The sequence below is a fragment of the Haliotis cracherodii genome, unplaced genomic scaffold (genome assembly GCF_022045235.1).
Source record: "Haliotis cracherodii isolate W230 unplaced genomic scaffold, xgHalCrac1.p SCAF_29, whole genome shotgun sequence".
Classification (NCBI taxonomy): Eukaryota; Metazoa; Mollusca; class Gastropoda; order Lepetellida; family Haliotidae; genus Haliotis; species Haliotis cracherodii.
Genome location: NW_027266285.1, coordinates 438546 through 451842, shown reverse-complemented (window position 1 = coordinate 451842; position 13297 = coordinate 438546). Strand labels below are relative to the sequence as shown.

At 36.0% G+C, this 13297-nt stretch overlaps 1 protein-coding gene across 1 annotated transcript in view; it reads left to right on the top strand.

Moving 5' to 3' along the window:
* Positions 1-3420: 3420 nt before the first annotated feature.
* Positions 3421-13297, top strand: part of LOC139473504 (neurobeachin-like protein 1) — a 95961-nt gene continuing 86084 nt past the window's right edge. Inside the window, exons 1-2 of the mRNA XM_071256123.1 lie at positions 3421-3561; positions 8024-8115. Of these exons, the coding sequence (XP_071112224.1) occupies positions 3502-3561; positions 8024-8115 (152 nt within the window). The 5' untranslated portion in view covers positions 3421-3501. The remainder of the gene's footprint in view (positions 3562-8023; positions 8116-13297) is intronic.

Here is a 13297-nt window from a genome sequence, read left to right as displayed (position 1 = left end):
CTGTCAGACTATACCATGAACCAAACCAAGAAACGTATTCACATCGCCAATCTTAGAATAATAATAGCTGTGACTGAAATATCAACTGTTTGTCTTCAGGTTGGTTATGTGGTCACTATGCAAAGAACTATATGCGTATGTCTTTATTCATCATATCTAAAAGAACGTATTTAAACCAACTTGTTGCAGAGACAGATACCTAACAGCTCTTGCATCGGAATACGTAACGGAGTATTGATGAACTTGCTTGAAAGCAAAACTTATATGCCACATTTCCTTCGGAGCAGGTACAGTGTACCTTGCAGCAGTAGAAACATACAGTTTTCGTCCACTAGTCCTTATAATGATAACATATAGCAAAAGCCTTAAAAAGGGCACATTTCAACTAGTCCTTATGATACCTTAATAGTTGGGCAGTTTGGCAAGGGCTATAGGACCAGTGCCAGTTTCTACCGCTGCCTTGTGTCTGTACTTATAAATAGATGTGTAATGTTACTCTTCTCTCTTGAAGGTTTACTCCGTGCAGAGTAACGAATATACATCTCCACGCAGTCAAAGCCGTGCAATGAACTTACATGTATTTTTAACGGAACCCATCAACGAATCGGACATTCGGACATATAATTCACGAAATTCAACGAGTAGTTTCAGAAAGTATTATATGAAAACAGAATTAATATTATAAATACACAAGTTTTGAAACTTGATTTTAGTGATTGATTCATCTGTGAATGTTACCGATCGAACACAGTTCAATAAGCCAATAGAATAACTACGTTTCCATCGGGAAGTTAGCAATATGTGTCACGATCTTCCGAAATGAGAAAGTAACCCCTTTTTTAGATTCGATACATTATGCCATAACAATTAATAATTTACGATGCATCATGTTAAATTGTTATTTCCATTTTTTAATTTTATTTCGTTGTAAATATTATGACATTTATTTTATCATCCAAAACTTGCTCCCACAGGCGATATCGCATTGGTGAGATCAAGCGATATCTACATTGTAGATATCGCTGCAATGAAATTGCATCACAAAGCTATGCATACCATTGTGACATCATTGGTTACCATGACGTCACAATCAAAATCACTAATGGCTCTGCTACTGAAGCTGTTATTCATGTTACGGCTACAAACTGAAAAAGTTGGAAGAATGATGATGGGTGATATTTAAAACCTCACCCTTGTGTCTTTTGAAATAAAAAATATCAGCACTCGTTGATATATTTGATATCAAAAGACACAAGGATGTGATTCTCTATTTACATGTGTTACATAATTTGCCACCTTTGTGTACTTGATGAACCTATATAAACACTGAATTATAATACAATGAACGGAATAGTCGTTGTGATGTTATGCCTTTGTGAAAATAGAATCATGAAAATATTTATGTCGTTTGAAACGGGCTTTGGTGTATATAATTGTACATAAATGTTCCTATATATATGATGCAGCATGCACGCAAGCGAAACAATATTTAAGACAATTATTTGTAAAGCTTGACTCTAAGCGTCTTAGTATACGTACAATGTATATCATACAATATTATTAATTATATCTAAATGTAACTGCATATTTATATGGATTAACAAAACTTATAAATATTAAATATAATAACACATCATCGGTATAACAGCTACAGCTTTTTTTCGCACACTCGCCATATACAGAAACCAATGTTTTCTTCTCTTGCAGAACCATACTATTCACTGCACATGTCAACGATAACATCACGTTGATTGATCTATTTTTATACACAAACTTACTTCCGTACACCTTACTTTGAAGTTTTTTCCGATACTACTTCTTTCACAACTGTATTTATAAGATAAAGCTGTAGACAGGATTCTGCTGAATGCAAGCGGTTCCCATACACAGCGAGGACTTGCATTCTAAAAAGTCACCAACAACTATTGATTATGATATGGCATTCGAGACCCAAGTAAAAAGGTTGCAGTTTCTCAGTTATTCGCTAGAATAGAAAACCCAAAGACAATAAATGTATGTCAACAAACGTCTATTACAAATTTATGATAATAAAATACTTCTTTGGGATTGTTTGTATACATCCATAACGTTCATTATTTAATAGGTTTATATCTGTCTACCTTTCGTATACCGTGGTCCTACCAAATAGTCGTTGAAATAAAAAAAAATGGTCTTTTGCGTCCCATTAATCAGATATATATTAAATGTATTGACAACATTCATATTCGTGCCAGTTTGAAATAATACAACAATACATCGAAAGTAAATATAATAATGTATAACAAAATATATCGTTTTTATTTTACTTGGTGTACTGATCCGCAGACACAGAAATATAATACATATGGAATAAAGATCTCACACACACAAAAAAACACGCTAATTTTTTCTTCTCTTCCGACGGTCGGTAGTTTCAGGAATGACCCCCAGATAATATTTTAAAATAATGATAATATATTTTTGTTTCGATAACAGATCCAACGGATTGGGAAAATCATGCATAAACCAAGCGATTAATAGGCTATATTGTATGATGAGGCGAATCCATTCACGTGGATGCAGATCTTCTTTTTCAAAACTCGCCGGTTTCTGTCGCTTCAGAATGTGTGGGGTTTGTAGCAGACTTACATGTAAATATGCATATGATTTATATCATCCAAAACTGGTTCCCACAGGATATATAGCTTAGGTGAGATCAAACGATATTCCCAAGCGATATTTACATTGTAGATATCGCTGTTATAAATCACATATTTCGATTTACAAATGATATTGGAAGATAAATAAAATCTCATCCGAGAGTCTTTTTATATTAATATATCAACACTCGTTGATAAAAGTGGAAAAACTCCTCGGCAAGCCTCGATGTTTCTACTTTTATCAACGAGTGTTGATATATTTGATATAAAAAGACACTCGGGTGAGATTCTCTATATACCGGATTTTGAAACGACCTTGTTATAAGCTACTGACTAAGCTGAAAACAGCTGTGAAACATGTTGTGACTTGGACAAAAAACTATAATATAAATAACTCTGAATATCTAAGTTATGACTGAGTTATGTCCTGGTAGGAAAAGTTAACCGGCGAATATATAATTGAATTCAACATATTTTACCAACGCTAAGAAACGGACCATGAACTAGTCACGGGTGTTTCATAAGCGACATACTGTCCAGATGTATTCGGATACGTTAATATTTCACACAATATTAAAACTGTATGCATAAAAAAGTAACTGAAAGCTTCATATTTAGTGAAGTAACCCGGCAGGCAGGCACAAATATTTGATAAATATGATCAGAGCAGTTACGTAGGCGACAACCAGTGGATGTATTGCCGTTTGCTAAAAGCTATGTTGTTAGTTGTCAGACAAGCCGTGTATTATAGTCAATTGTCAAAATGGCCGATGAGGTGCGAGTTCACGTTTCGGGCACTAAGTAATTTGCCAGTCTAACTTTCCATGATCAAAGGGATCAGCCTCCTAGGGTGATCGCCGACATGGATGAGTTAAATGCGAAAGAAAATTTGTTTCAATTATGGATGATATACACTGCAAAGGTAAGGCAACCAGCAATCGGCTCTCGGAATGGGAGGATCTCATTTCTTAGCGGTATGCAAATCTTGGCCCAGCCCAGCTGGGTGGTCAAGCCAAGTCCTGGCTACCTCAAATTCTTCGACTCTCTGACAGTCTTATCAAAAGACGAATTTGACCTAGAATGAAAATATTTAACAAGTGTAACACTTTTACGGATTAAATAATTCATATTTTATGGCAAATATCGTGAGTATGATAGAGTCTTTGAGGGAGGAATTTGGTTAGGAAGTCAGCGGAAATATTTCTATGACATCATAAGCAAAAATATGCTTCAGCAAGATTCACCACTTTGTCGAGATTTGTGTTATTTCGGTGTTGTGGGTTGTAATGATAGTTGTTTGTGTATTTATTTCTGTTGATGCATGCCTGAAATATATGTGTATAGTGTTATCAGTTGGTTCTGTTGGCTTGCACTCCACCGTTATTGCAACACAACAAGAAGTTTTTGTTAACTTTGTAACTATCTTTTATAAGATATTTTTTTTTACATATAGACTGGATAATTATACATGTATGTGACTGGAATAAATGATTGCCTGTTGGAGGTACCATTATGTCTCTTGTTGTGTTCAGATTCTTAAGATACATGATGACAGTTTCACAATTAATGGCACCATATCATGACAGGCCCATAGGATATTACCAAATGACTCATGAATATATCAGATTGCATGATAGTGAGTTAACATGGCTAAATACAAACTGGTTGTTATCCAGGTCAGGTGACATAGTGGAATAGAAAGAAGTTCTAGGTAAAAAAAAAGAGAAGCAAATTAAGTATTGTGATATGTATCATGTCATGACCCCAGTACATCATTATGTGTCGATGATGGAAATAGACATATCATGACACCCCTTATGATTTCTATTTTCAAAGTGAAATATTGTATTCCTATTTTGAGTAATCAATCAAGTTAAACTTGTTATAGTATCCAGAAGGAAGATAGGTAGTTTTAGTTTTATGAATATGTTTTAGGCAATTGGAACTACTTACACACACACACACACATATATATATATATATATATATATATATATATATATATATATATATATATATATATATATATATATATACAGCTACCCAGTGTTGCCCAGTTTGTCTAGAAATTGTAATTAGTGATTGTGTGAAATGAGTTATTTAACTAGACTTAGAATGAAACCTGAGTTAAGTTATTGTTAAAACACTTCTCGGTTTTGGTAAATATGTAAAACTTGAGTGAGGGAAAAGCCTGAGCTCAAGGATGTACCTTTTTAACCAAAACTGAGGAGGAGGAGTGTTGTAATTAACTTCGGAACTGTCTAAACATGCTAAATGCAAAAATTCCCAGAACCCTGTGAATTGGACTCAAAACAAAGCTGTTATAATAGAATGCAGTATAATTCATGGGATAATCTCAATGTATCATTGTCAAGCTAAAACATTTTCTAAATAAACAGACAGAGTCTTGTACAAAACTCCCAGATTGATTAACATAACCATGATCATGATGATAACATGATTTAATTAGAAAACAAACCATGTGGTTTTTTTAACATCTTCAGTTAAAACTTGCTGGAACTAACAATTGTCCAGATTGTAGGCCTTTGTTATTTATTGTACCCTGCAACCATGGCAACTGTGGGATCTAGCAGAAATTCTTGACTTCCATCCTCCCAAAGCTAACAACATCAACATTGCCCCAGTGTATGGCCTATGCTATCAACATGGACCCAATATCACTGACTGAGTGTGGGAGATTGAGTCATCGGCTCTGGTGTTTCTTACATAAAATTCCCCTTATAGTCTGAGAAACAATGAAGTATGAACATGTGAAATGGATGAAATAGGTTCCAGTCATCCAACATGTTCTCAGTAGTCCACATCACTTTCTTAGAAGTCATGCACAGTAACTCATAAACTTATCATGATTTGGTAATATTATCATGATTACCCTATATGACGTAATAAGCGCCCAGGGCGCTCTCAAAATAAGGAATAGGGGGCTCTTATTAGAATATTATTTTGTTGAAAAAGACAGAGTTGAAAGATATATTTTGTGGTTTATGCTGACAGCCTGAAATGTTTATGCACGACATATATTTTTCCAGAATTAAATTGCCCATGATTAAGGGTGCATATAACACACGAGTGTGTATTATACGCGAATAAATAAGTCTTGTGTACATTGATCAGTTGGAATGGGTGCTAATTGGGATTGTTCACTTGCCAATATATTAGCAAATATCGCTGTGGGCGCTTATTGGAGCGGGGCGCTTATTACGTCAAATATATTTTATTTCAAATAAAGAAAGTCTTATAGAATAAGAATGTTACCAAAAAACATACTTTACATCAATGGAAATGCAAGGATATTAGTAAAAAAATATTAACATGATTCATAATCAAATATTGTTTCATCGGAAATTTTTCATTTGAGAATTGACTTCATTATTTTTTGCATTTATGGAGGTATGAATGAAAAAAACGGTATGCACACTTTGTGTAAATCTGCTTTATGCCCCCATAAAAGAAGTCAGTGCTGTGTTCAGTGCAAAAATGCAACACAAGGCCCACCCACTCTATTATCAACCAATGAGGAAACAGTAGTCTGGTAGTGGGCATGGCCTAATTTTTGTTTAATTTGTGGAAACATTAATGCAAAAATTGGCTTTGTAAGTCAATCAAATGGCTTGGAATCAATTGCAGTTATTCATAACATGAAAACCATTGATTGATGATTAAATGCTTACTTGTCTCCAGTTATGGTCTCTCAGGACTCGATTTAAGAAACTTGATTTAACTTGTACCTACCAGGTGCATGTTGCCATGAAAACCAAGTTTCACCAAAGAAAACCAGTTTGATGTCAAGTCTAAGAAAGTATGACAAACTACACACAACATAGTGATTAGAAATGTAGTATGGTAAATAAAATTTAGTGCTGTTGACTCGATGATTGCAGTGTTCGAAATGCGCATGCCCTAGGCCCGTTGCAGGTAGATCTTGTGTTGGACCTTAGTTTCAAATTTATATTGGTCCTTAGAGACTACTTATGGCCTGCAGTAAATTTAAGTGTCAGTTTATTTGTAACGAGAAGCTGCAGTTTGTTTAAATGAGGGCTGGCAGCTTCTAAAGTCCTGATGGCAGCCTGGCAAGTCTATTTTTTTTCAAACACTGGATTGAGTGTGTTCAAAGATCGATATTTTGTAGACAAGTAAGGGTTAGTCAGACACAAATTTGAATCTTTTTTACACACTCTTGGTGCATGTAGACATAGATATTAGCATGATTAGCTTGCATTTTCCAGTAATATGTTGCACATGTGTGCATGTTTTGTATATCGCTAAGTCGAGCCTTCTGTCATCACTGAAACTTGCCCTCTTGTCTATATCATCCTGTTGCAGTATTTCCCCATGGGTGGCTCTTTTGTATTATGAATTATCTAATCTATTTACTTAACAATTACATGCATAGCCTTGACATGAAAGTATCTCAATTACGAGGTGGAGATAACTTGACCTTGACCCAGTCATAACATGTGAGGTTAGGCCCCCCTCTTCAAATACTTGTGTTGCAGGTAACCTGACCGACCCATTGTTTCACTTGGGACCCAATTGTTTTATCACAACTGGAAACCCCCATCAAGAAACCCATATTGTACAGTTGGAAGATACTGGAGTAGCTGTAGCTATTTTGACCTACATATTCGAGAAAGTTTACAATGAACACTAGTTCTAAAGAATGAACATTGCACAAACAAAGTATTCAATAAGAAGCGAGACCAACCTACCGACCATCACATATTTGTTTGGTTCATGTTACCTGAAACACAAGAATATTTGTTTTGGCCTAACTTGACATATTCTTTCCTCTTTATGAGGGGCATATGAAACTAATATGGATAGCAACTCCTTTGTTATTTTAAACTAAAGTATTGTTCAGGGCTATTCTCGACCCTTGTCAGGGATGTGAAGCTTTTGTGAATATCAACTTCCTTACTCTTTGCAACAATGTTTCAGGGGAACTTTTGACCCTACATCAACAATGATCAACATGATCAGGTGCAGTGATGAAATAAATAAACTTGCAAAGCTTCCATCAGGACCCACAGACTTTAGAAGCTGCAGGCCCAAACTAACTCCTCAGGCCCTCATTTAAAACAAAACTGCAGCTTATTGTGACAAATATATTGGCACTGTGGGCGTTAAGGACCCATACAAATTTGAAACTACAGGCCTGACTCGAGCTCTGCCTGACACAGGCCTACGGGCAGGCGCTTATTTCGAATACTGATCAGGTGACATGAATCGGTTTGTTGTTTGTAATGATACTAATGATGTTTCAGGGCAGTTGAAAGAAAGGAGTTATCCATGAAAGTGTGCTGTCTTCGTGCTCTACCAGCATCTATGCTAATCAAACACTGTAATCTGTTTTGGTGTTTCAGAATGATATCAAGAATCTTCAAGAGTTCATCAACTTCTTCCTGGAGACCTACAAGGACCTGGTGGATGTGGAGTTTGACCACCTCAATGAAGGGTCAGTACAAATCATTGATTATAATGAACCAGGGGTCCGGAAACCGTCATATGCGCCGGACATGTCCGATTGGGAATCTCAAATGTCCGGTCTAAAATATTGCTTACCGGACATTTAAATTTTTCTGTCCGGACATTTTAAAAAGTATTGTCCGGACATTCTTAAATTTGACCGGACGTGATCAACAGTTAGGACTGGGCAATTTCTGTCTGCAGTTGTAACACAATGAAGATTATCTACACTGACAAGCTTTGTTTGTTTTGATTGCTGTAAATACATCGTACCGACAATGATAGTCCAATCGGTCAATCACTGTAATAAACTGAGTTGACACTGATTAATCGAGGATTTATTACTGAGAACATCTTGTTAATTTGAGTAAAATGTGTTTACAACTGTACAAAAATACCTTGCATCATCGATGTACCTCATTATCCTCACAATGCTACGATACGTAACCTCAGTCAAGAAGCGAAAGCGTGACGACAGCCAGTCGACCGATGCAGATCAGTCGAGCGGATCTGCCAAACCCTCAAAGTCTGAATGATCATTTTCTAAGTCGTGGCTAACGACTTTCACATGGTTGACATACAACGAGGATTTGCAGATTTTATTGTTTTCAGTAGCCAGTCGTATATTGAATCTTGATTGACCGCCATTTTGCTTTCTGTGACGATCGATATCAAATTTGTTTGTGGTCAATAATTAAGTACAGATGAAAAAGTATTCAAATAACTATTGCTATCAACGATAGTTTAGGATTTATGTTTATATTATCTGTCTTGTTTTTAAATAATCTTTAGCTTAAAAAAACCCAACTTTTCCCGTGAGGTCACGTGATAACCAAATATGGGATAATAGTCTCGATCAAAATGTTACAACGCGTACACTTGAGCAGACTCATGAATATTAATTAGACCGTTCACTACGTTGACAGATCGTTATTATAACAGAAACAAACGTATCTTTTCCATATATATCTAAAATGATATTATTTATTAATTGTCCGGTGAATTAAACAATTTAAATTGAAACAATTCATAATTCATCATATTATGAATACGTAACAACTTGTAATTTGTGTGTAAAAAGTCGTACTAAAACACGCTGTTTGAAGGGGGCGTGGCATAAATGTAAATGTCCGATTGGGATTTTAAATTTTCCGGACCCCTGTAATGAACCATACATTCACATTGTGCAGTGGGCCTATTTTGGAGTTGCTAACCCGCACAATTAGATTTTGATGAAACACAGCGACATGGAGACAGCATTTATCAGGTTTGCTAACAGTACAGTTCCAGTGTACCTGGCAGTCTGGCAACTTCATCCAGTGGGCAATTTGTACTGGTATCATAGTTTATGCATATCAGTCAGTCTAATTTTCTCAAATTGAGACTTGGTCAATTCATCTAAAATGTTGACAGTTTTAAGTAAATGACAGTATAGAGTATCATTTTCTACATTTGGATGATTTTAGAGGAATAAACATAGATATGTCCCCAAGGGCATTGATGGTATTGAAGTACAGAATAGGTCATCAGAACCCAGTGCTCTTTGTAAGACACCACTAATATAAGGATCTTCTGTTTACAATGTGTCAGGGGGGCCCAGGTGGCCCAGTCGTCAAAGGTGCCGCAGTATGTTTCTAGGTTTGAGCATGTTGAGGGAGACATTCATGCTCTGAACATGATTCTTTAGCCAAAAAATGTCAGTTTGATTCAGCTGTATCATAATCTTACTGAATACATCAATTTAGTAAGGTTAACATTCATGTCATATACATGTACTACAAACTTTGTTCAAACATAAATATTCATTAAAACTACAAAGTGGTGTATTGCACAAGCATTATATCATAAGAAATGAACAGAAATCTTTCCACTCAGGTTTTATTTTTACATACAGTCACATATCAGTCACTGAAGCCATCTTTCCAATGTCAACCAAGTCATTCAAATGACCTTTTTTAGGATTTTAAGAAAACCCCTCTAATCATCAAAGTGTAGCATCCTTCAATATGTCATTGGGCATGTTGGATACTTGTGTTTATAATCTGAAACCACCATGAACTCACATCCTATGCTCTGCTCTGATACAAAGTGTTGTGTGTTATTGATTTGGGGAGAAATGGATATTCAGAATGTTCAGTGTTATTCACACTGTAAGCCTCTCTGACACTGCAAGTCTGAAGACATGGCGAGATTATTTTTGTCTTATTACTGTCACTGAAGGCGTGTGGATGAGATCCATTAGGTTAATTCAATCACGTTATCTATTTATCATGTTTATCGTGATCCAGGTTCTAAATTAATCAGCTTGCATATTTTTTGCTCGTCATACACTTACGAATTACCTGTCCATCTACCATGGCTACATGATAAGTGATATTTGATGAAATACTTAAATATGAGCCACTATTATCCAGATTATATTCACTGTTAAGTATAAAGTTTGCGCTAATGCTATTACTACCTTACCAAGTGTACAGACACCTTCAGACCTATGCATGTGATTAATGTTAATCAGTTTTGCTTAGACATACATTGAGTGACTGCAGATATAAATCAGATCTAAATTGAAATTGAAACTGAACATTCAGCGTGAGGTTGAAAAGGTTTTAAATTTGACGAAATTAGTATGGTAATGACTATCATGGCGCCATGGTAAATGCCTGAGACGGGCATCACTTCGGCCTTTCCTCCCACATTAAGCTGACACGCCATGATATAACTGGATTAATGTTAAAAGCGGCCATCAAAACAGCTGTTTCAGTCAGAGGTGGTTATTGTGATTTGTTAACCTCTGATTGACCAATCAAAATCAAGCATTTTCCAAAGTCATGTGGGTATTTATCATATTTACAACTTGAAATGCTGATGGACTACTGGTGACAATTCTCACTGTGAAGAGGTGTGTCCTTGGCTGTGGCAGGATCTGCTGATGATGGGTTCTAGTCCCAGATTCATTCCAGTCTTTTAGCACCAAATCAACACTGAAGGTTACACCAAACTAAAACTGTATGCATACCTAAATCAAAGCAATCATCAGAGCATAACAACTGCATCTAAACCCCTGAAGGTCCAGGTTAGAAGTGGTCTTCAACAACCCATACTTGTCCTAAGAGGTGACCATGCTTGTTGTAAGAAGCGGGTAACGGGATCGGGTGGTCAAACTTGCTGACTTGATAATGCATGTCATCATGGTCATCATATCCCAATTTTGTAGATCAGTGTTCATGATGTCAGTCACTGGATTGTCTAATCTAAACTTGAATATTTACAGACCACCATCATATAGCTGGAATATTGTTCAGAGCAGTGTTAAGCAACAAACAAATACAACAAACAATTGCAAACAATCATCTTTGGATTTGTATATTTATTTATGACAATGTAAAGAATACCATAGTCAATGACAACAAAATAGTTTCTTTGAACATGTTGAACACTTGTATTTGATCACTGAACAATGCTTAAAATGAATTTTTTATAAACAAATGTCTCCCCCAAATGAACAATTAGTGTTTTGATATATATTATCTTCTCCTTAAACATATCGTGTGTCAGTCATGATCAACATTACTATTGATCAGCATCAATACCCTCACTGTGTATTTCTATAATGTGTGTGCAGAGTTGCGTAAGTAACAACCAGATTAAATCTATGCCACACACCTCTGTGCTCCAGCATATCTGATTATGTAAGGCTCCATCACATCGGACAAGTTGACTGCAGTGCAGTAATAGATGAATTAAGTTGGTATAGTGGAAAGAAACCATGTGATGTGTGGTCTCCAGAGGAGCAATCAGTTCTCAGATGATGAAACATGTCTCTTCCAATCTCTCAAGGATTGTAATTTATGAATCATTCTCTGCCCATGTTTGACTACATATGTTATTTGTCTGTTGGTTCGTAAATTGCTCCAAATGACTTGGGCTGGTTATTAGCCCTGGAACGATGCACTGAAGCCATGAGATGATATGTAATAGAGAAACTGAGACATCAAGATTCATGAAAAAGAAAGTATGAGCCATGAAGGACGAATCTGCATGTTTGGATGGTTTCTCTTACTTAACTATACCAAATAAAGGCATCTTTCAATGTCCTTTGTGTATTTTGTAATAAACCTGAAATAGCCCAGACCTCTTGTACCGGCACGAGACATGTGTTGATCATGATGCACCAAGTTCTGTCAAGTCTTTACAGTCCATGGTAGAAGGCTCATTACTAATTACATGGGGTCCTAAACAAGTATTTAATCAATCTCTTGCATGTTTTTAGTAAAGGCTACTGGAGGTAATAGAAAATATAGAGCCCTGAACAGGGATATTTATATATGCTTCTGATTTAGTTTTTCTCATCAAAATGTTATCTAATTATTTAAAAATAATTTTATAATGAGAAGGTTTCACGATACAGCTTTTCCATTGGACGAGCAGTGTTTGAAATGATTAAAATAAACAACAAGACATAAGGGCATGTGATCCAAATGTTGCCTTCCCATCTTCAAAGTTACTTGCCTACATTCTGACATTATAAATATTATTTGCAATTAAAAGAGACAAATTGCATCTTGATTGAGTAGAAATAATGGAAACAATTACTTGTGAATCTACGAGGCGTTATGATAAAACTGAATACATAAGTAGTCTTAGTAAAATTATCTGCCAGACAGTCTGGCAGGTGGAGGAAAATTTCATGCAGCCTGACAGAAACATTACCAGCCACGGGTGGCCGGCAGGCAGTTATTGCAGACACTGGATGAGAGGTTGGTCACATGACCACGAAACTGAAGGTCATAAGTGTATGAATGACACATTTTGACATTCATACGTTTATTCACGCAACTGTATTCTTGAAATGATGTTAAACACAGACGGAGTATTTCCACGTTCCTGGGGAAACCCCTGGGAATCCCCTAGCCTGAAGAAATGTAAAAAATTCTCATCATTAAGACTCTTTAATCTTGAACTTAGCGTTTTAGCTTACATTGGGAAAGGTCAGAGAGTTTGATTGCATGCCCATTCAAGGATATCCTCGCTTCAACACATCCAAACTATCGTATTTACTCCATCCGTGTCTAGACAGTCCACAGCAATCTATGAATTTACCTTAGTATCTATTTGACACATCTTTACAATAATCTTTCAATGATCGGCCAATTGATCAGTCATGAATAACA